The 23,713-nt window shown below is 42.4% G+C and overlaps 1 protein-coding gene across 1 annotated transcript; it reads left to right on the top strand.

The window, feature by feature from the left end:
- Positions 1 to 17,759: 17,759 nt before the first annotated feature.
- Positions 17,760 to 22,720, top strand: LOC119841055 (histamine H3 receptor-like). Its single transcript, XM_038368007.2, has 3 exons — positions 17,760 to 18,498; positions 18,878 to 19,044; positions 21,550 to 22,720. Exons 1-3 carry the CDS (start codon positions 18,231 to 18,233, stop codon positions 22,438 to 22,440), a joined length of 1,326 nt encoding a protein of 441 aa, XP_038223935.1. The 5' UTR covers positions 17,760 to 18,230; the 3' UTR covers positions 22,441 to 22,720.
- The last annotated feature ends 993 nt before the right edge of the window (positions 22,721 to 23,713 follow it).

Here is a 23,713-nt window from a genome sequence, read left to right as displayed (position 1 = left end):
TTCTCAGTGTTCCCTATTGCCCAGTTTATTCAGATGTGAAACTGATGATAGAAGTCGTCAGAGAAGCAGTAGATCTTCCCCTGTGGAAGCTGTTCTAACCCTTCTTTATATGCTTTTGGACCAATAGTCAGTTATTTGTAAAAGTAAAGGGTAATTTCACCCGCTTCCTACACAGGCAGGTATGGTTTAAGCACAGCACTAGAAAATTTCAGGAAAGTTTTTAGATTAAAAAGACTAACTCTGAAAGCACAAAGAAAATAAAAAACTAAGAAGCTGACCTTTCCCCTTCACCTTTCCATACAACTGTCTCTAAGCTTTAGCACTGAAAGAAATAAAAAAACATATTTTTTTCTTTTTAAGCCAGGGATTTATCTGAAAAAATCCTCTGACTTTAATTTCATAAAACAGCAAAAAAGCCTCAGTTCACATTTTAAGTGGGAAAGCTAAAAAAATCAAATATGGTTTTGCAAAGTATAGCAGGTTAGTCTGCATGTAATGAGGTCACACTTTCAATGTCACTTCTCATTTGGTGGACTGTTTCATTTCTTGAGTCCTCCACTCCTCAAAGGACCCTATACTGCAAACATGTATGCACGAGTGGCCCTATTTGCCTTTTTAAGTGGAAAAAAGTTATTAGTGATCTATTTATAAATTATGTGTGATCCCTTTTGGATTATAGAGAGGAGAATGTAATAGCTACCTTGGAGATTTAATGCCCAGTTCCCATTAATTTTCATGGTAACTGAACATCCAAAACACCCAATCTCACCCACATACAAGGTAAATCAGAGATACCAAAACACTCTCTGTTCAAACTGACTAATATAGAAATTAACAGATCCAAGTAACTACACATAATCACTGTCTGGACTGGAGAATCAGAAAAACTGTAGGAGATGTTAATTGTACTGTCATGTTCTATGTTCCCACAGAGAGTGAATTGTGTGTTTTCTGTGATAAATAGAATTTGTAATTCATCATGCACAGATTGAAAACTGTTTTTAGTAGCTGAACTACGATAGGTGTAGAGATAAATTATTATTAATAACAAAATAATAACAATATAAAATATCTTAATTAATCTCTCCTTTCCATCTTCCCCCTTCCTCTCCATGGAGAATTCAGATACTTATGCAAAGTACAGGATTATCTAATGGGCTAGATTTATGTTATTGCCCCTTTTTTCCAGTGGAGGAGAAATCAGTGATCCTGAGTATGGGCACACCCTATGTGTAACTTGCTCTATTTACACATCTATATCTGCCCAGCAATGAGATGGTCAAACAGCACACAGAGCAATTCTTTCTTCCAGAATCTGAACCCCATATCAGTGTCCACTTCCCAGGGAACCACTCTGCCTCATGAGTTTACTCTAATCAGGAACCAAAGCAGAGAACAAATTATATTGCACCTCTCACAGTTCCCTATCTCCACAAGCTGCCTCTACACCAAACTTTGTATAACCCAAAACTAACGACAACACAGCATGTCTTTCCAAGAGTCAAAACTTGCCCGTATGCTAAGAAAAAGAATTTGGAAGACAATGAGTAACAGCATTACCTGGTGACACCTGCCATAACAACATATTTAAATTTTACCCACTCTTCATTGTGATATCACTTTAAATGAATATTGTTTTAAAATATTGCCTGTTTTCATAGTGTTGGGATCAATAAATATCTATTATAGCTTTCGAAATATAAATTAAAGCACACTGGATATTGAAGGGATAGTGTCAAAATAAATGTGTCATGTTATTTGAAATGTGTTTTCTTAGCCATGTCTTTAATAAATCCATAGGAAATAATTGTGCCAATATACAATGACATTTGCCTGGTTTGGGGTTTTGTTACAAGTTTAAACATCAAACTAGGTTTGCTCATATTCACAAATCTTATGTGCAAAATCAGTGATATTAATATCTGTGACCTGGAGCCCAGGACAGGGATGATGGCACTGACCCAGCAAAGCACTTAACTTGTGCAGAACTTTAAGCACCTGAGCAGTCCCATTGGCTTTTAAAAAAGAATTAAACAAGAGAGGTTTTTCTTAAAAGAAAGATTAAGGAATATAGTTTCATATTAATGCAGCATTATTATTTGCCTAGCACCCATTGATGCTAATGGGAACTGCATGCTTCAATCAATGCACACAAATCTGAGTATATCTCAAAATGTGATGGGTGATAGCTGACTGGACTATTGTGTTTACTACAAACAGAAAATGGATTTGAACTCTACAATTTGCTGGCATTGTTTTTATGAACCTCTTTAACGCAAATCAATTATAACAACACTTTTGCTTCTATAAAAGGCTTTCATCTGAGAGTCTCCAAATGCCCATCAAGTGTAAACACACTGTCAAATAATGGGAAACAGATATGAACAGCTGAGTGATTTGCCCAAGATTTCCTGTCTACAGCAGAGCCAAGAACAGACCCACAGACCAGGTCTCCTGGTGCCCACTTCTGTGCTTTAATGTTTCCCCTGGAATTAGTTAAAACCATGCTTTATAGACTTTGCAAACATGTTTGAAATTAGATTCAAAATTCAAAATACATCAAAGTCAATGGAAATCTTCAGGTTATAAATTGTCATAAACTGTTGATTTATTGCTATGAATGCTGCTTGTATGCACTTCATTAGGTATGATTGTGAGCATACTGCTGATCTTTTGTTTCTCTTGTATAATAGACTAATTATATTTGTTCTTATAGTTTCATCTTTTTATAATTCTGAGCAGTTTTCCTGTGATGTGTTATGGATCCTAGATCTATTCTGCTTTAAAGAGAGAAAATAAAGAGATATTGAGCTGCAGGATTATTCAATACAAATCAAATGATGACAAAGATTTTCTTAATTTAACTTAAAATTAATATGTTCATCAGTTTAGATTGAAAAAGTAAGTCATTTTAAACTTATGAGATCTGCTGAATGCAAAAATTAACCTACTTAGATGTCCTCGATATTCCATGGGTTAAAAGTTCTTTCCTATAATCACTGACATTTGGAGTAAGTAACAGGTGACTTCTTGGGCTAGATCAGACATATCTGTTTCAACAACCATGTGTGTCAATATTTATTCAATTCCCGTTTACTGTATTTTCAACTGATAAAATATTAATAATATAAGATTTGGGGTTATACCATCAGTAATTTGGAGCAATTACCTACCACAACAAACATACATAGATACTTTTGTACGTGCAAATGCCCAATATGCAGATATAATTGCATGCAGACTTTGGGCATCAACTTTCTGAAAATCAGACTCTTTCACTTAAAGTTTTCCTCCAGCTCTGAAATGAAAGAAAGTTTAGTCTCATGTTCTAAACAGAGGCTGGGAATCACAGCTCTTGGTTTCCATCTTGTTGTGCCACTGACTTGCTGCATGCCCTCTGCCAACTTATTTCACTTCTCTCTGCCTCAGTACACCCATGTGTAGAACAGATGTGATTTTTTTTCACTGAAAAACAACCCCATATCATAAGGCACATTGTGCAAACTGCTTTCAAATAGAAACAATCCATAACCAAAATTATACAGACTGGAGTTGAGAGGCAGACCCTCAGATGATGCAAGTTGCATAGTTCCACTGGCTGCAATATAAACATTAATGAGGAGTATAACATCAGAAAGAGAAGAAAGCTGGACCTTTTACATAAAACCTGCCAATAACCATGGGAGACTGCCCTTTTACATCCTGTAGTTTAAAAGGCATTATTCAACCTCTCTACAAAGACATACAGAAAATTAAAATTATTGTCCCAACATAATTCACAGTAGAGATGAATAGATAATGGGTTAAATATTGTTCAACAGCAAATAAAATATTCACAATTAATAATTCACCCAGATCTGATGCACAGACCTTTCTCCAAGGCTCCACTGTCCACATGGTCATTTGTCTCTGCGCCCATGAGAACCCCAAGCCTCTAATAACTCTCCTTTCTCCCTTTATTTCTTTTATGTCTTGATATAATGTTTCCTGATAGCTTTCTTCTTGCTGTTGATGAATTTGGGTTGAAACACATCTAACCTGCTAGGGAAGCAGATACAACAAATGCTGCCCATTTCTTTTGTTGGTTTTTTCTTTCTCTCTAGTTAGTATGTCAGCTATAGTCTAATGAATCATGGCAATGATTTAGTCTTCTAAAATGTGTTGATTTTCCTTGTGTGAAAAAATGCCCTTCTTCATTTCACCTTTTCATCCTATTGATAGCTCTGCATGGAAAAAAACCAACAGGTAAATTAAATTGGGAGAGATCATTCTAACCTGATTTTGACAGTAACTAGAATCCTAAAGACAGTTTCCGGTCCTGCATGATTGAAAGTGAACTGTGAATTCACAAACAGACATACAGCATTTTCATTCTGAGAGGACCATAACTACCTTATCATCATGAGACGTATTTGGGATTTGGTGTGGGAGGGACTGATGTCAAAGCCTGCACTTGTTGTTTATATTTGCAGTGGACTGTTATGTCCCTTTACTTAATTGTCTTCTGTGCCTTTTACTTTTAGTATCTCATATTTGTATAACTCTGATGTCTATACTGGAACATGGTGGGCAGTACCCTGTTTTCACCTTAGCCAGATCCAGCTTTAGTGTTCATCTCATATTTTGACATTTGTCAGTGTTTCTAGAACAAAATCCTGTCCTAGCCCTGAAACTTCCTCAAACATGAACCATATCTCTCTAACCTAAACACAGCTTTCACACTGCCATTTGTCATTGTAATTTATTCTGCTTATGTATTACTCTTTGTGAAACATAGTACTGTCTGAGTTCAAAGGTTTATGCCTATTTATACCTAATGTCCTAGTTTTTCCAATATTCTCTTTTATCCCCCCTTGCAAATGTGATAAATGCATTTTTTCAGCTCTATAAAGCATCACGTAAAGTCTTTACCCCCCCTAACCTGGCACTACTCACCTTCCTCCCTGTTTCATGTAAAAGTGAAAAGGTGAAAGCCCAAACCATAATAAACCCTTGAGCCTTCCAACTGCAAACAAAAATAATAAAGCTAAATAGAACTGGTACATTGTCTCGTTATACAACATGGCACAGGGAAATCTGAAGCACTAAATAGTGCTTTGTCACATTACATCAAGTTAAGTTGAACTGCGTTTATAAGTAAAAGTTTTTGGTTTTGTTCTGATATGGAATGAAGACAAATTTTGAAATTGTGGAATTTTCCACAAAATGGAAATTCCAGTTCCCACACAGCTCTATATCAGTGGTTCTCAACGCCGGTCCGCCGCTTGTTCAGGGAAAGCCCCGGCCTGCCGGACCGATTTGTTTACCTCCCACTGGCCGCGGTTCGCCACTCCAGGCCAATGGGGGCTGCAGGAAGTGGTGCGGGCCAAGGGACGTGCTGGCTGCCCTTCCCGCAGCCTCCATTGGCTTGGAGCGGTGAACCGCGGCCAGTGGGAGCCACAATCGGCCAAACCTGCGGATGCGGCAGGTAAACAAACCAGTCCGGCGTGTCAGGAGCTTTCCCTGAACAAGTGGCAGACCGGCTTTGAGAACCACATAACATAATATAACTAAACTTATAACCCAAAATGGGAAACATCCCCCACATTATAGCAGATGCAGAAGAAACACCTTCTCACTACTCCAAATAGAACAACAAACAGCAACACCCAAATAAGAGGTGTCAGCTATTTTAAGGTGTAATTGCAATATAACGTTGACCTCCACACAACTGTAATTACAGTCTATCAACGTGAGTATTATCAACCATCAATTTCAAGGCGGGGGTAGGGGAGAAGGAATTAGGTAAAAATGGTTGTACATAGCATAGCAAGCATACACTGCATTCAAGCATGAAGTGAGGTGGTTGATAGACGCCTGGCATGCCTGAGAGCATTTAACATGGGCTCTTAGGACAGGTTTGAAATGAAAAGAGTGAAATTACAGAGGCTTATGAAGGTCCCTGGATGCATGTGCCTTTCTTTCTTCATGCAGAATTTCCAACATAAAGGTGGATTGAGAAAATAAAAATACAGGGTAAAAGCATGTGTTAATGGTATAATAGTTATGAATCTTCCCCCCGCAGCCCATTGTCTTCCCACTGGCCAGAACCAGCTGTGACTCCTGAGCTGGGCCTCCAGCTGGGGTCTCCATTCTCCAAGCAAGTGGTTGGGGTCCCAAGTTCCCCCACCGGTCCTCTGTAACAACAAACTCCCTCTCCCATCACCTCGTTAAACCCAGAACACCTAGGGAAACTGAGTCCCACCCCCTCTGCATGCAAACCATTGGAAAACCAAGAAAATCCCCCTTAGGAAACAAGGAAAAACAATAAAGCATGGATAAGCTAATTGGACCCTTGCTTGGCAAGAGGATCTCATTTCAGAATAGGCCAGCATTCCACAAGTCCTTTCTCTAACTCCTCTAAATCCATCTTATGTTGGCAATGCACTCGTGCTCATCTGAAATTAGCACACTGCCATTTTAACATAGGGACATATGCATTAACATGCAAAACAAAACAAAACAAAACAAACAAGCAAACGTGAGCACATCAAGGTTTCAGTACTGGGAACCAAGGTTCCAGCAAACAAGGGACAGGGACAGCTTTGGAACATACAGGTCTGAAGGGAAAGAATATCTCCCATTCCTTCTTAGAGCTAGAAAGGCTATAAAAATCCAACTCTTGATGCTATAGACACAGAAGGTGAATTTTCAGTGAAGCAGGGGGGAGCATATTAAAATATCTGTTCGTGAGCAGCTCTCTGTGGAAAAACAACCTGCTGGTCTGGGGAAAGTAAAGATGCGGAAACCAGAATGAGCTTCTAGCTCATTTCTGGAGAATACCAGCTACACCATGAAAGGAGATATTTCAGAATTACTTATGAATACTGGAATTCCTGGTTTGCTGGTACTGTATTGTCAGCTCTGCTAGTTTGAATACTTAGAATCATAGAATCATAGGATTAGAAAGGACTGCAAGTGCCATCTAGGCTAACCCCCTGCCAAGATGCAGGATTTGTTGTCTCTAAAGGTACATGAAGAAGTACCATGTCAATTTTTTCACCCCATCCCTGAGTTTAGTAATGCCCTCTAACAGGGCTAGGAGGAAACTTGTAACCAGCCAGTGGTGCTCTTGTTGCTGCCCACTCCCAACTCTCACTAGTCTGCAAACCACACCAGTCTGCAGATTATTGAGGTTCTACTGTACATTTGTTCAATGCAGAATTTTTTTTTTAGTTGTGTGCATTTACATGTTCATTAAACAGTAAGATTCAATCATCTGTACTGGGTCTCCTTGCTAGTAGCACAGATCAGAGAGGTTCTACTTCCCTACCCATGAGAGTGAGAACAGTAATACTAAGTTAAAAGGAATCATGCTATTTGTCTGGAGATGATGGGAGAACATCAAACAAAAACACCTGAATACATGTAGAAGTGAAACATTGATTTGTCAAAGTGGAGAAAAATAGTAGGAAATGAGTATGATAGAATTCAATTTCCCCTAATCATTTAATTAAGACCAGATCTATCTAATAAAAGCTTTTCATGTATTTAGTTGATAAATCTATGTATATATTCTCTCAAGCAGCACAAAAATCTGTTCTGGTTGCCACTGACAAAGAAAATACATTATCTCTTAAGTATTGAACTCTGTTACTCAGTGCTGCTAGCAGAGACAAGAAGAAAGCTGGCATCTGTCTGCACAATCTGAAAGGGGGCTATTAATAAGTAAATGTTTTTTGCAATAATATGCTACAACTGAAAAGTTGCCTTTATATAAGAAAAGACTTTCTGCACTGTGGCTATATCTACTTTAAGGAATTTTACAAAAAATACCACCAGTTACATCTCAGTACTAACATCAACAGGAGGCCTAGTGTAGGCAAGGTTCTGGTCACATCCAGAGTTTTGATTATCATGTCAGTTAATCCCAGTTAGAGATGTTTTGCATTTGTACTGCTTCAAATACCTGTATTTAGAATCCTTTGGTCAGACAGAATAATCAATAGCTGATGCTAAATGATGAGGTTTGTAGCACGTTTTTCCCCTTGAGATGTCAAGTCATTTCTGAAATAGGCTATCACTGTCAATTAGAGATGGGCATAGAATTTGCATTAATAATTTGACAAATGTCCCCCCCCCCTTTTTTTTTTTTTTTGCTAGTTGCTTGAGAACAGATTGTGATTCTCAAAAGTACATGTTATTCAAAATTAGTTGCTGAATAATTTCTGCAAATTATTCTTGGGTGTAGCTCATTTGCAAAGAGCTTGTTGTGGTAACCACTTGAAATTCAAGTTGGCTTGCTTGGCTACGTAACTCACATGGTGTGTCTCTCACTAAGTGGTGATCAGATTAAATGTAAGTGTTTGTGATTACAAATTCAGAATTCCTGTCCTGCAAATATTGTACAATATTTACATAAAACGTGCTTGCGTCAGTGAATGTTCCTACTAGTGAACTCATTCACTAAGACATTCACAGAGAACAAACATAAAAGGACCACAAATGCTTTCAAAGTGAATTCATTTAAAAGTTCAAATGATTATTCATGAAGATTTTTTGCAGTTTTCACCCAGCTGTAAAGTCAACCAACATAGATTGGCCACAGCTGTAACATCAGTCCCATATGGGATTGATGTCTTTTAGTGGCAATAATTTCCCAAGTAATATCATGAATATAGTGGCCTCATAAAGTATTTGTGAGAAAGGTTGGAAGAAATCTCCATTCTGGAACTCACTTTCCAATTGATACAAGAGAGTCTAGAATTTTTTAAACCTGGAACTCTGGAGACTTTGGAAATAGCCCAAATTTGTCAACTTTCAGGGTATGCTGCAAAAAACACCAATTTAATAGGCTTGGGTTTTGCTAACTAGATGATGTAATGGGTAAGTGGCTGGCTGTCAAGTTCCTGTGGAACAGGTTTTAATGCTGTTGAAGTTTAATTTAATTGTACTTAATGTATGATTAATTCATGTTAAGGTACCTAGAGCTTTGCATAGGTGTCTTTGGTGTTCATTTGAAAATGAAACAAATAAATTTCACAGCAAATTGCTGGGTGCATCTGTTCCCCTGGGATTTCTCTTTTATTATTTATTTATCTCATTTCTAATGGGGGACTCTATTCTATCTGTGTTCATTATATTGAGAGGGCCTGGTTTTCAAAAAGAGTTCAGTACCCAAAAGCTCTAATTGAGAACAGTAGGAACAATGGCAGCATCAGAGTCCTGAGCACTTTTGAAAATCTGAACTTGGAGTTTATTGTGAGCTGTTAATTATAGTAGTATGTTACATAGTACTGCATTAGTCTGTAGGCTATATTCTATTGTATGCTGCCTGAAAGCCTTTGTATCTGAATTTTAACTGTGTTAAAGGATTTTTATCCTAGCATTTTAATTTTATAGTGTTGGGGGCTTGAGAGTAACTATGTTAAAAGAAATAAACATTACAAACAGCTAAATGGCTTAATATTTAATACTCACCAGACTCTAATAATTTGATAAACACAGAAACAATCAGTATACTTTTTGCAATTACAATGTACAATAAAACAGCATAACCAGGAAAATGTTACTACAATGTACACATGAAGCAATTAAAATAGAATACACATTAATTTAAGTTTCCCATTTTCCCAAAAGGTCTTTAATGCTCTTGCCATTCAGATCGCTGTGAGAATCCATCTCATCTAAGAATAGAACGTATTTTGATTTCCAAGCTGACTGAAATGCAAGAAGTAAATAAACCACAGAAAGAGTGAAAAGTAAATTGCATTTTTAAAAAAATTGTTCAGGTTTAATAGGACTTGTGAACACAGAGAAATTGACCAGAATTGCTCCCCACGTAGACACTATTCCAGAATAAGATTCACTCTATTACCAAATAATGAGGATTCTTCCAAAGTGGAATAAGTATTCTGAAATAAAATCATTTTTATTCCAAAATAGAATATCTAGATAGGGAGCTATTCTAGTCAATTTCCCCTGGGTGGCAAGCTAATAATCCAAGGTATTATTAGTAACGTAAGAAAGGAAATGCCTTTAAAAGGTGTTTTAAATTGTCCATACCTATGCTATTGATGCACATGAGGCTTCTCAGATGTCATTTTTGTGTTATTCATCTCAAGTGAGAGCCGCATTTATTGGACCAACAGAAGACACAGCAAGATTCTGCCATCTGTCAGTTACCCATTTGAGGGTAACAGGGGTAACTGAGGGTTGAATTTAGCCCATTCTGTGGAAAGTGTCAGCTGACTGTAGTGGGAAAACACATTCTGTACTGTAGCTACTACAATGACATTCACCCACATACCCAAATACACTAGAGTCACCAGGAAAGAGCATGATTCAGGCAGATCTGTGTCTCAAAAGTGACCAGGGGAGTGGGCAAAAAATAGTCTTTGTGATTTTCAAAAATGAAAACAATCAAAAAAATTCATGGAATATTTTGAAAAATTCAGAACCCAGAAGAATGAAAATGCCTTGAAATTTTTTAAATTTAATTTTTTTTTACAGAAAGTTGTTTTTCAACCAGCTCTACTAAACTAGACCTTTTGCTTCAAGGATTAGACGGAATTTATTCCTGTGTCTTAGTCTCAAGAATCCACAATCCAGTCCTCTCCCAAACAATTTAGAAAGATTCTGTACTTCCTCTCCTTTTGCCATGCTTTTTAGCACATCGCGGTTGGAAGGCTGTCCCCACAGGACTGGCAGCATATGTTCCAGAATAAAACAAAGCTATTTTCTCAACAATTGATTATTATTAAGAAAAAATCAGCATGCCTCTGTAACAGGGAAAGGAACAGTATAATAACTCACTATACATGAGAGATAACCATTCAATTTACAGGAAAATGAGAAAGTGTTTGAAATCTGTATTAGCAAAATCTGCCATTCTGAGCATGCTGCGCATCTAACATGTTTGTTCTTAGCAGAGCTTGAAGACTTCAATGAGCATTACCAGGGTCTTAAAAAAAAACTCCACAGAGCAAAAAATGTGGAATAATACTTCACTTTTCTGGGAAAAATCTTGAATAGCTGTGGCCATCATGTCTCTTTAAACAGTTAGTACTAAAGGAGAATCAGGAGGTGATTAATGAGTGTGAACCAATGAGAATCTCAAAAATCTGACTTCAGGTTGTACACTACAGAAATGTGCACTGATCTCTCTGTACTATGTGAAAATCAAGGTATGTATGATGAGTTGAAGAATATAGCAATTATTTATGAAAAAACACCAAAAAAATCCTTCTCTTTTCCTTATGACTGGGAGTCTTGTTTTCTCTTCTTCCTATCTTTGTGCTGTCTCCATGTATTTTATGCTCAATAGCATAATCAGCAGAAATTATCAATGGGCTTGATCTCATGCATATTGAAGTCAATCAAAATTCCCATTGGTCTTAATGAAAACAGGAGCCAGGCAGGCCCAACATCAGGTAATAATCACTATTAAAACTACCTTAATCAGAGACATAGAATTTAAGGTCAGATGGGACCATTATATCATCTTGTCTAATCTCATGTATATCACAGGCCATTATATGTCAACCCATTACCCCTGTATTGAACCCAATAATTTGTATTTAACTAAAATATAAACTTGTGTTTGGCTAAAGCATACCTTTAAGAAAGTTATTCAGTCTTGGTCTGAAAGCAAAGTGATGGAGAAACCACCATTCCCTTGGTAGTTTGTCCCAATAGTCAATAACCCTCACTAGTAAAAATGTGTGTCTTATTTCTAAAGTAAAGGAGTACTTGTGGCACCTTAGAGACTAACAAATTTATTAGAGCATAAGCTTTCGTGAGCTACAGCTCACTTCATCGGATGCATTTGGTGGAAAACTTTTCCACCAAATGCATCCGATGAAGTGAGCTGTAGCTCACGAAAGCTTATGCTCTAATAAATTTGTTAGTCTCTAAGGTGCCACAAGTACTCCTTTTCTTTTTGCGAATACAGACTAACACGGCTACTACTCTGAAACCTGTTATTTCTAAAGTGAATTTGTCTGTCTTCAGCTTCCAGCCCTGGGTTCTTGTTATGCCTTTTCATGCTAGATTAAAGATCCCATTGTTCCTGGTATAGTCTCCCCATGAAGACAGGTTTCAGAGTAGCAGCCGTGTTAGTCTGTATTCGCAAAAAGAAAAGGAGTACTTTATTTGAGCATAAGCTTTCGGATGCATCCGATGAAGTGAGCTGTAGCTCACGAAAGCTTATGCTCAAATAAATTTGTTAGTCTCTAAGGTGCCACAAAAGTACTCCTTTTCTTTCTCCCCATGAAGATACTCATACACCATAATCAAGCTATCTCTGAGTCTTATTTTTGATAAATTGAACAGATTAACCTCTTATAAATATTTCATTGTAAGGCATTTTTTCCCAGCCCTTGAATAATTTTTGTGGCTCTTTTGTGCACTCTCTCCAATTTTTCAGCATCCTTTTAAACCTTCTAAGGATTTTTGTTCGTTTGTTTCCCTCCCTTTTTCATTATGTGATTTTATTTATTTGCTTTAGGAAGAGAAAGATACAGGAGCATATAGAAAGGATATTTTGCTTGTACATATTACACTTCAGCCTCAATATCAGCTTAAACTTGGAGGAGCAGATCTCAAACTGATGTAAATAGAAATAACTCCATTGTGTAGTTATGCTGATTTACACCAGCTGAGGAACTGTCATGGAATTTTTATTCCCAATGTTGATAAAAGCTAGCTTTGGAGGTATTCTCTCTGTGAAAAGGGGCCAGTTTGTGTTACTGAGCACAAGTGTTCATGCACACATACAAAGATTAGGCAATTTATTAAAACAGCTTTTCTTGTTTGCTTCCCCTGATATCTATATAACTAGCTTGTTCTTAAGTGTCAGTCCAGCTGCTTTTGAATTTTGTTATTGCAAACTGTAGCTTTATGCAAATCTCTATTTTTTATTTTTTTTTTTAAAAAGAGAGAGAGAGATTTATCCACTCTGCAATGGTGTGCAAGGAATAAATGCCTCCAATAATTTTCTTTGGCCAAACGCTGCTTGCCTTAATTACAAAGATGGGCCCACTGGAGTCATAGAATCATAGAATCATAGAATATCAGGGTTGGAAGGGACCCCAGAAGGTCATCTAGTCCAACCCCCTGCTCAAAGCAGGACCAAGTCCCAGTTAAATCATCCCAGCTAGGGCTTTGTCAAGCCTGACCTTAAAAACCTCTAAGGAAGGAGATTCTACCACCTCCCTAGGTAACGCATTCCAGTGTTTCACCACCCTCTTAGTGAAAAAGTTTTTCCTAATATCCAATCTAAACCTCCCCCATTGCAACTTGAGACCATTACTCCTCGTTCTGTCATCTGCTACCATTGAGAACAGTCTAGAGCCATCCTCTTTGAAACCCCCTTTCAGGTAGTTGAAAGCAGCTATCAAATCCCCCCTCATTCTTCTCTTCTGCAGACTAAACAATCCCAGCTCCCTCAGCCTCTCCTCATAAGTCATGTGCTCTAGACCCCTAATCATTTTCGTTGCCCTTCGTTGTACTCTTTCCAATTTATCCACATCCTTCCTGTAGTGTGGGGCCCAAAACTGGACACAGTACTCCAGATGAGGCCTCACCAGTGTCGAATAGAGGGGAACGATCACGTCCCTCGATCTGCTCGCTATGCCCCTACTTATACAACCCAAAATGCCATTGGCCTTCTTGGCAACAAGGGCACACTGCTGACTCATATCCAGCTTCTCGTCCACTGTCACCCCTAGGTCCTTTTCCGCAGAACTGCTGCCGAGCCATTCGGTCCCTAGTCTGTAGCGGTGCATTGGATTCTTCCATCCTAAGTGCAGGACCCTGCATTTATCCTTATTGAACCTCATTAGATTTCTTTTGGCCCAATCCTCCAATTTGTCTAGGTCCTTCTGTATCCTATCCCTCCCCTCCAGCGTATCTACCACTCCTCCCAGTTTAGTATCATCCGCAAATTTGCTGAGAGTGCAATCCACACCATCCTCCAGATCATTTATGAAGATATTGAACAAAACGGGCCCCAGGACCGACCCCTGGGGCACTCCACTTGACACCGGCTGCCAACTAGACATGGAGCCATTGATCACTACCCGTTGAGCCCGACAATCTAGCCAGCTTTCTACCCACCTTATAGTGCATTCATCCAGCCCATACTTCCTTAACTTGCTGACAAGAATGCTGTGGGAGACCGTGTCAAAAGCTTTGCTAAAGTCAAGAAACAATACATCCACTGCTTTCCCTTCATCCACAGAACCAGTAATCTCATCATAAAAGGCGATTAGATTAGTCAGGCATGACCTTCCCTTGGTGAATCCATGCTGACTGTTCCTGATCACTTTCCTCTCCTCTAAGTGCTTCAGGATTGATTCTTTGAGGACCTGCTCCATGATTTTTCCAGGGACTGAGGTGAGGCTGACCGGCCTGTAGTTCCCAGGATCCTCCTTCTTCCCTTTTTTAAAGATGGGCACTACATTAGCCTTTTTCCAGTCATCCGGGACTTCCCCCGTTCGCCACGAGTTTTCAAAGATAATGGCTAAGGGCTCTGCAATCACAGCCGCCAATTCCTTCAGCACTCTCGGATGCAATTCGTCCGGCCCCATGGACTTGTGCACGTCCAGCTTTTCTAAATAGTCCCTAACCACCTCTATCTCTACAGAGGGCTGGCCATCTCTTCCCCATTTTGTGTTGCCCAGCACAGCAGTCTGGGAGCTGACCTTGTTAGTGAAAACAGAGGCAAAAAAAGCATTGAGTACATTAGCTTTTTCCACATCCTCTGTCACTAGCTTGCCTCCCTCATTCAGTAAGGGGCCCACACTTTCCTTGGCTTTCTTCTTGTTGCCAACATACCTGAAGAAACCCTTCTTGTTACTCTTGACATCTCTTGCTAGCTGCAGCTCCAGGTGCGATTTGGCCCTCCTGATATCTTTCCTACATGCCCGAGCAATATTTTTATACTCTTCCCTGGTCATATGTCCAAGCTTCCACTTCTTGTAAGCTTCTTTTTTATGTTTAAGATCCGCTAGGATTTCACCATTAAGCCAAGCTGGTCGCCTGCCATATTTACTATTCTTTCGACTCATCGGGATGGTTTGTCCCTGTAACCTCAACAGGGATTCCTTGAAATACAGCCAGCTCTCCTGGACTCCCTTCCCTTTCATGTTAGTCCCCCAGGGGATCCTGGCCATCTGTTCCCTGAGGGAGTCAAAGTCTGCTTTCCTGAAGTCCAGGGTCCGTATCCTGCTGCTTACCTTTCTTCCCTGCGTCAGGATCCTGAACTCAACCAACTCATGGTCACTGCCTCCCAGATTCCCATCCACTTTTGCTTCCCCCACTAATTCTACCCGGTTTGTGAGCAGCAGGTCAAGAAAAGCGCTCCCCCTAGTTGGCTCCCCTAGCACTTGCACCAGGAAATTGTCCCCTACGCTTTCCAAAAACTTCCTGGATTGTCTATGCACCGCTGTATTGCTCTCCCAGCAGATATCAGGAAAATTAAAGTCACCCATGAGAATCAGGGCATGCGATCTAGTAGCTTCCGTGAGTTGCCGGAAGAAAGCCTCATCCACCTCATCCCCCTGGTCCGGTGGTCTATAGCAGACTCCCACCATGACATCACTCTTGTTGCACACACTTCTAAACTTAATCCAGAGACACTCAGGTTTTTCCACAGTTTCGTACCGGAGCTCTGAGCAGTCATACTGCTCCCTTACATACAGTGCTACTCCCCCACCTTTTCTGCCCTGCCTGTCCTTCCTGAACAGTTTATAACCATCCATGACTGTACTCCAGTCATGTGAGTTATCCCACCAAGTCTCTGTTATTCCAATCACGTCATAATTCCTTGACATCACCAGGACCTCCAGTTCTCCCTGCTTGTTTCCAAGGCTTTGTGCATTTGTATATAAGCACTTGAGATAACCTGTTGATCGCCCCTCATTCCCAGTATGAGGCAGGAGCCCTCTCCTCACAGACATTCCTGCCTGTGCTTCCTCCCGGTATCCCGCTTTCCCACTTACCTCAGGGCTTTGGTCTCCTTCCCCCGGTGAACCTAGTTTAAAGCCCTCCTCACTAGGTTAGCCAGCCTGCTGGCAAAGATGTTCTTCCCTCTCTTCGTAAGATGGAGCCCGTCTCTGCCCAGCACTCCTCCTTCATGGAACACCATCCCATGGTCAAAGAATCCAAAGCCTTCTCTCCGACACCACCTGCGTAGCCATTCGTTGACCTCCACGATTCGACGGTCCCTACCCAGGCCTTTTCCTTCCACGGGGAGGATGGACGAGAACACCACTTGCGCCTCCAACTCCTTTATCCTTCTTCCCAGAGCCACGTAGTCCGCAGTGATCCGCTCAAGGTCATTCTTGGCAGTATCATTGGTGCCCACGTGGAGAAGCAGGAAGGGGTAGCGATCCGAGGGCTTGATGAGTCTCGGCAGTCTCTCCGTCACATCACGAATCTTAGCCCCTGGCAAGCAGCAGACTTCTCGGTTTTCCCGGTCAGGGCGGCAGATAGATGACTCAGTCCCCCGGAGGAGAGAGTCCCCGACCACCACCACCCGCCTTCTCCTCTTGGGAGTGGTGGTCGTGGAACCTCCAACCTCAGGACATCGCATCTCATGCCTCCCAACCAGCGGAGTCTCCTTCCGCTTTCTCCCCCCAGACATATCATCTGGTCCACTCTCCGCATTGGTACCTGTGGAGAGAACATGAAAACCCTGTCCTTTGAGAAGGGTGTAACTCTTACTGAATGAAAGCAGGGTTGTATGCATGTTTCTTAGGGCAGAACTTAGCTCAGTAGGACAACTCACATGAGTTGAGATGAGTAGGATTTCACCCATTAAAAGGATAGATACCGTCAATCACAGTGGACTTCAATAGAGGTTGTGGGTTCTCTAGAGCAATCCATTCTGACCCAATCCTCCTTCCATTGACTCTAGTGCCATTCACTTCAGTGGAAGCAGGATCGGGCACTTCAACAGAAAGTACAGCCTAAACCATTGTCGATACAATGTGTTTTGTAACACAGCCCAACATAAAACTGATTGTCAACTAAAAAGCATTTTTCAAACAACAATTGCTCTTGGCTCCCCGAAGTGTCAGCTCTGGAATTTTTGATTTCCTTTCTGCCTGGTCTGTTTTCTCTTTTGTGTACAAATAAATCATTTTTTCACATTTTCCCTTTACACCGCCAGGGTAATTGGAAGGGCTTCAGCAAGGCACATTGTTCTAGCCTATTGTGTGAGAATGACTAAAAGTGCAGTGTCATCTTCAAATATCTTTCAGTGGCTGCTTAAATCACTAGCCGGGTATAACACCGTGGCTGATTACTCAAAAGCCCTTGAAAAGGTTGCTCCATGGTGGTATTTCATAGTATTGGACAGAAAAGAAACTAAGACTTCAAGCTGGGCATTGTGAAAGAGCTAAAACTAGAGCACAAGTCACCTCCACCAGGATTTTGCAATCTTCTTCCGGGCAACAGGAACAAGTCATTGAAGTAACTTTTGGTTACTGGCTCCCTAACTCCGTGGGCAGCTATCCAGTATGTTGGCGGGATAGACTAGAGGGGTCTTTGAAGAGAAGGGCCGGGGGGTTCCACGTTAAAGGGAAAGACAAAGAGAGACCAAAATGTGTCTCGTGAAACTCTTATCGCTTCCCCCCCTCTAACGGACACCAGGGAGATGCTAGTCAACTCAGGAACCGCTTTCGAAGTCTGCGAGGCCAGAAATCGGAAGGGAGCCGCTCTGGACAGATTCTGGCCGATGATTTTCAGTGCCTCCGGTGTCGGGTGCCCCAGGCCTGACTTTTAGGAAGTCCTGAGCACCCGCCCTCTAGAATCGCCCGTGGGCGGCCCCGGGCTGCGCTAAGGCGGGGGAGCAACGCAGGCGGGGGCCGGGGTAGGAGGCGGGGGGGGGGGGGTTGTACCACTTAAGCACCTCTCGGCCCGCCTCCGGCTGAGCGCACTCAGGGCGGGAACGCGGCTCCCCGGCGGCTCTCCTCAGCCCGCCACTTTGCCGCTTCGGGGCCGCTCCTCCCTGCCCAGTCCCTGCGCTGCTCCCGCTCCCGCGCGGCCTCCCGCCGGCCGGCCCGTGGAGGAGGGGACGGGGCGGGGGGACGCCGCCCGCCCCGGAGTTGCTCCGGCAGCTGGCGCAGAGGCTGCAGAGCCCGACTCGCCTTCCGAGCCGGCAGCGCCCCGCGAGCGGCTTCCCGGGCCGGGCCGGGATGGCGCGTACCTGAGCCCGCCGGCGCCCTCCGCCCGGCGCAGCAGCCATGCCCGGGGACCTGCCCGGGCTCAACCTCTCCAGCCGCCCGGCGGCGCTGGGCCACGCGTGCGCGGCCGGCGCGGGGCAGCTGCTTCAGCACCACGGCCAGTTCTCCGCCGGCCTCTCGGGGCTGCTGGCCGCGCTCATGGGGCTGCTGGCGCTGGCCACCGTGCTGGGCAACGCGCTGGTCGTCCTGGCCTTCGTGCTGGACCGGAGCCTCCGCACCCAGGGCAACTTCTTCTTCCTCAACCTGGCCCTCGCCGACCTCCTCGTGGGTGAGTTCTGCGCCCGCGGGGGCCGGGGCTGCTTGGGACGGCCAGGGGCGTGGCCCGGCCCGCGCTGGGCCCCCCGGGCGATGCGGAGCGCGCAGAGGGCCAGTCCCTGGGCGCTGCCGCCGGGGTAGGGACCGCCCCCGGGACGGGGCCGGGAGCCGGGCAGCAAGGTGCCCAGCTGGGCTCTGGCCTCAGCTGAAGGCCCAGGGGGCCGGGCGCGTGCACACACGACCCCGCCTTTCCCAAGGCGCCAGGGGGCCAGGCTGCGAGCCGCGGCTCGGCCCCCAGCCGGCTGCCGGGAAACGGTTGGGTCCGGCCCCGCTGGAAGCGCCGGAGCCGGGGACCGGGTGTGCTCCTGCGGCGCTGAGCGCTCTGTCCGCAGGCGGCTTCTGCATCCCTCTCTACATCCCCTACGTGCTGACGGGCGAGTGGAAGTTCGGCAAGGGCTTGTGCAAGCTGTGGCTGGTGGTGGATTACCTGGTGTGCACCGCCTCCGTCTTCAACATTGTCCTGATCAGCTTCGACAGATTCGTTTCCGTTACCAAAGCGGTAAGGGACAGAGCCCTTCCTTCGACCATGCCTGGAGCTCTACGCCCCTAGCTGCTGCCGCGCTCAGCCTGGGGGTTAGGGGGAGGCTCCTGGGTTAAAAAGGATGAGCTCCGACCTGCTAACAAATGCAAAAGAGAATGCGCGGTTTTGAGGCTGTTACTGCCTCGCCCGCTCAGCACGGTCTGCATTACCACGGCTGGCCAACCGTGCTCCAGCCAGCTCCCGGGGACTCAGAGGAGCAGCCCTGTTCGTCCGTATTCGCAAAAAGAAAAGGAGGACGTGTGGCACCTCAGAGACTAACAAATTTATTCGAGCATAAGCTTCCGTGAGCTACAGCTCACTTCATCGGATGCATGCTACCTTAGCAAAAAGCAAGCACAGCTTAGAGCGGGTGGGTTGGAGTCTTCCCTTTAGGAGGAACTTGAACCTTAACAGTTCGCAAAGGGACGCAGATTGGTTGCCTAGAGGCTGGGTTAGAACACGGGCCGAGAGGTATAGTCTCACTCACAAACCCGCCTGTCTACACTATGAAATTAGGTCAAATTTCTAGAAGTCGGTTTTTTAGAAAGTGTTTTTATAAGGTTGATTGTGCGTGTCCCCACAAGGGTTGGGGTAGTGGTAGCTGCACCCCCTAGACTGGCATGCAGCTCATCGTAGAAGCAGCATGGCTGTGGCTTTGAACCAGAGAGGCCATGTGCCTCTTTTTTTTTTTTTGGTAGGCTTGCCTGAGCTTTTTAATTTTCACGCAGCACTGCTGGGGATCCCTGGTATAGCCTCTGTCCTTCATGCCACTAGAGATTTTTTTCAAATGTTTTGGCATTTCGTTTTTTCACACGGAGTTCTGCCAACACAGATTCATCTCCCCGTACAGTGATCAGATCCCATACCTCCTGTTCGGTCCATGCTGGAGCTCTGGGACTGCATCAGTTTCCTGTACTGATGGGCTCTGCCTGGAGACCAGTGCAGGTGAGCTCGCCGCACTGGCCAAACAGGAAATGAAATTCAAAAGTTGGCAGCCTTTTCCTGTCTACCTGGCCAGTGTGGTCACTATGGAGCACTCTGGGATAGCTCCTGGAGGCCAATACCATTGAATTGCGTCCACACTACCGCAAATTCAACCCAGCAAAGCTGATTTCAGTGCTAATCCCCTCGTTAGGGATGGAGTAAAGAAATAGATTTTAAGAGGCCTTTAAGTAAATAAAAGGGCTGTGTCATGTGGACGGGTGCAGGGTTAAATAGAGGGAATGCTGCTAAATCTGACCTAAACTCTTAGCGTAGACCTGGCCAAAGAAGCAGTTGTACTTGCCTGTGCAAGCCATGACACAAATACTAACTAAAGGCCCCAACAGTGTGAAGCAGGAAAGTTCCCTCTCCCTCATTTTATAGCAAATCAAGGACCAGCATAGGATTACAATCACTGTTCCCTCTAAGGTGCGTGCGCACGCACGCACACACACAGATCCTAAACCCCCCGCACACAGTGAAACACTGCCCACACACAAATGTGCACAGAAGCACAATAATTTACATAGAAGAAAGTTTTTGCACACAGGGCCTGTCAACCATTTGCACAGAAGAAATTTTTTGTGCACAGGGCCTGTCAAAAATTAGAGGAAACATTGATTACAATTCAGGTTTCTGACCCCCTCCCCCACACCCTTTTGCCCATTGCTATAGCCCTCACTTCTCTCGATAGTTGGGCGTTCACTGAACTACACGTTACGGATTGAGAACAGTCATTTTGCAGAAATAGCATGCACCTTCTTGTCTGGCCTAGTTTTCCATTTGTCCTTCATGGCATTACTTTTCTTTCTGATTTTGTTTGGGAAGCAGGAAGATTTTCCAAAATATTGATTTTCATATCCAGTTTATTACAAGTCACAGACTGAGACAGTAATATTTGGAAGACATGTAGGGACCTAATAATTTTTGGTGATCATAACCTGTCATACCAAAATTAAACATTACAGCCTTTCCTACAGTTTAGTAAGCATGTGCAGAGGTGTTCTGTAAACTCAACTCATCACTTGGAAATGTAATGCAAGTTATGTAACTAATGCCACAGGAGAAAATATAAAAACTAAGGAACAAAAATTCACTCCCACAACATCCCACAAGCAGGCATCACAGCTACAGCAAAACACATGCGACCACTGACTGGGGCTAGAAGTAGGATCCTTTTCTCAAGAATTCATATGTTTCATGCAGTCCGCAACAGTCTTAGTCTAGCAGCTCTTAGGAATGGTGCAAGGTGCAATTCTTCCACAGAAGATAGACAAGCAAGCAGTTAGAAAGGTGCCTATTTTATTAAATGGTGGGTATGGGAAAGGGAGTGGCAGGAATAGCTTTGGTTTGTTACAATGTGTTTAGCAAGGAAAGTTTTTCATTTTTGTGTGCCCAGCACGTACAACAAAAATAAAACAGGAATCCTTAACATTGTAGTTATAGGTTATTGGATTGTTCTGGGGAGCATGATTATTATTTGTTACTTTTTTCATTGCTTAGGTGAGTTACAGAGCTCAGAAGGGGATGACTAGAAATGCCGTATTAAAGATGATAATCGTATGGATTGCAGCTTTTCTTCTCTATGGACCAGCCATCATCAGTTGGGAGTATATTGCTCAAAAAACTATCCTCCCTAAAGGAGAGTGCTATGCTGAGTTCTTCTACAATTGGTATTTCCTAATGATTGCTTCCACTATTGAATTCTTTACACCTTTCATTAGCGTTGCATACTTTAACTTAAGCATTTACATCAACATAAGGAAGCGCACTCCCATGAGAAATGAAAACCTAGCACCTGATCAAGAGGACTGTGAAACAAGTTTCCAAGGGAAAAAAAGAGAGCATGTAATATTTTTTGTAAAACCTACTGACAGACACAGAGATAAGAAAAGAAGAGCAAGTAGCCTTTCACCCACTAGACCCTGCAGTTCAAAGCTAAGCCTATGTAAACTTGATAACCAGTCCTTAGATTTTAATGTCGGTCAAGATTTACCGCCCTTACAGGTGGATGTTGAGACTAAACAACGCAGGGGCAGTTTTTACAAAGCTATAGAAAACGTTTGCAACACCACAAGAAGAACAGATATTGCCAACAGCATGGCAAACAGAGTTAGACTTTCCCGGGACAAACGAGTAGCCAAGTCTTTAGCAATTATTGTCTGTGTGTTTGGTTTGTGTTGGGCTCCTTATACACTTCTGATGATCATTAGAGCAGCTTGTCATGGGCACTGTGTGCATCATTCCCTCTATGAGACTTCATTTTGGCTTCTGTGGCTGAACTCAGCCATTAACCCCATTTTATATCCATTGTGCCACATGAGCTTTAGAAAAGCTTTTATAAAACTGCTGTGTCCTGGTAAGGCTAAAATTCATCCCCACATTTTTATGTAAAAGTATATAAGGAAAATGAGTTTGTTATGTAGAAACACCAATTGCTTCTAAAAGGAACCAATTGGTGCTGCTTTGGTTTAGGTCCATGAATTATGACTACCCTTGGTTACTTTAAGTCAGGGTAGACTTGGAGAATTTAAAGATCAATAAAAATACAAATAAATCAGAGAAAGATTTATAACATTGCAATGCTAATGCATCACAACCAGAAAGTGACCCTATCTAATCTGTTTTCATTCAAAGCAGAGTGACATGCAAAAAGGCAAACAGCATTCCTATGGGAAAAAAAAAAACAAAAAAAAACTAAAGTAAGAGTTTGAAAAGTCTTTCACCTTTAATACTTTCAGGTGTTAACAGGTTAGGATTTTTTCTTAAAAATATGATCTATAACCTGATAAAATTCCCTTTAATTACTTTGCAATGATAAAGTGTACGTGACATCTGCAGGCCATAAAAATACAGAGTACAGAAAGTAAAAATACTGCAAGAATTAAAGTTAAAAAATAGAGTCTAGTTTGAAAAAAAGATGCATTTTTCAGAACAAACAAACTGATTAAATTTACAGTATATTTATCCATCCACTGATTTATCCCTCCATTAAAATAATCAAAATGTACCGAGAAAGTTTAAGAAAAGATAAGCAGTGTGTGGACTTATTAATGTGTAAGCAATATTGCACCAAATTACTGTATGTACATTTATAAACAATGCTGCACTAAGGACCTAACTCAAAATTCACTAAAGTCTTCCTTGGCTGAAGTGAGTTTTGGATAGGGGACCAAATATCTGTGCGTGTTCTTATATAGAATATCACACTATCATACTCTTGGCTTGTGTATAATGCCATACCTAAAAAACAGCAGCCTATTTTATACCTATGTACATCTATAAAACAGAGTTAAAACTAAGTGAATACAAAACAATCACGAATGAATAAAATGTATTTGATAACAGGAAGGTTTAAGAGTTAACACTGGATGGATATATGGAAACGTGTACTACTCTAAATATGAATGTTGATGTGGCTTATTTTTGGGCTACTGAGAGAAGAGATTAATAGAAGGAAGAAAAATGTGGGCTCATAAGAGTCTAATTTTAGTTTTGCTGTTTTGTCATGTTAGCAGTCTGTTAGTACAGAGTCCAGCATAATGTCAATGGGCATTAGGGTCAAAGTTGCAGAGAAATATGAACATGTGCTCCAATTACATGTGGTAGTATAACAGCATATATTTACCCTACAGGCATCTTTTTAAACCTATGACCAGTGCTTAAA

This window comes from Dermochelys coriacea, chromosome 12 (assembly GCF_009764565.3).
Source record: "Dermochelys coriacea isolate rDerCor1 chromosome 12, rDerCor1.pri.v4, whole genome shotgun sequence".
Classification (NCBI taxonomy): Eukaryota; Metazoa; Chordata; order Testudines; family Dermochelyidae; genus Dermochelys; species Dermochelys coriacea.
This window is presented reverse-complemented; position numbering and strand designations above follow the sequence as displayed.

What these genes read in the sequence shown, in the direction of transcription:
- LOC119841055 (XM_038368007.2), top strand. Translation starts at nt 18,231, where the DNA reads ATGCCCGGGGACCTGCCCGGGCTCAACCTCTCCAGCCGCCCGGCGGCG. An exon ending in CCTCGCCGACCTCCTCGTGG is followed by an intron (nt 18,499 to 18,877) that starts GTGAGTTCTGCG and finishes CTCTGTCCGCAG; the next exon opens with GCGGCTTCTGCATCCCTCTC. An exon ending in TCGTTTCCGTTACCAAAGCG is followed by an intron (nt 19,045 to 21,549) that starts GTAAGGGACAGA and finishes TTCATTGCTTAG; the next exon opens with GTGAGTTACAGAGCTCAGAA.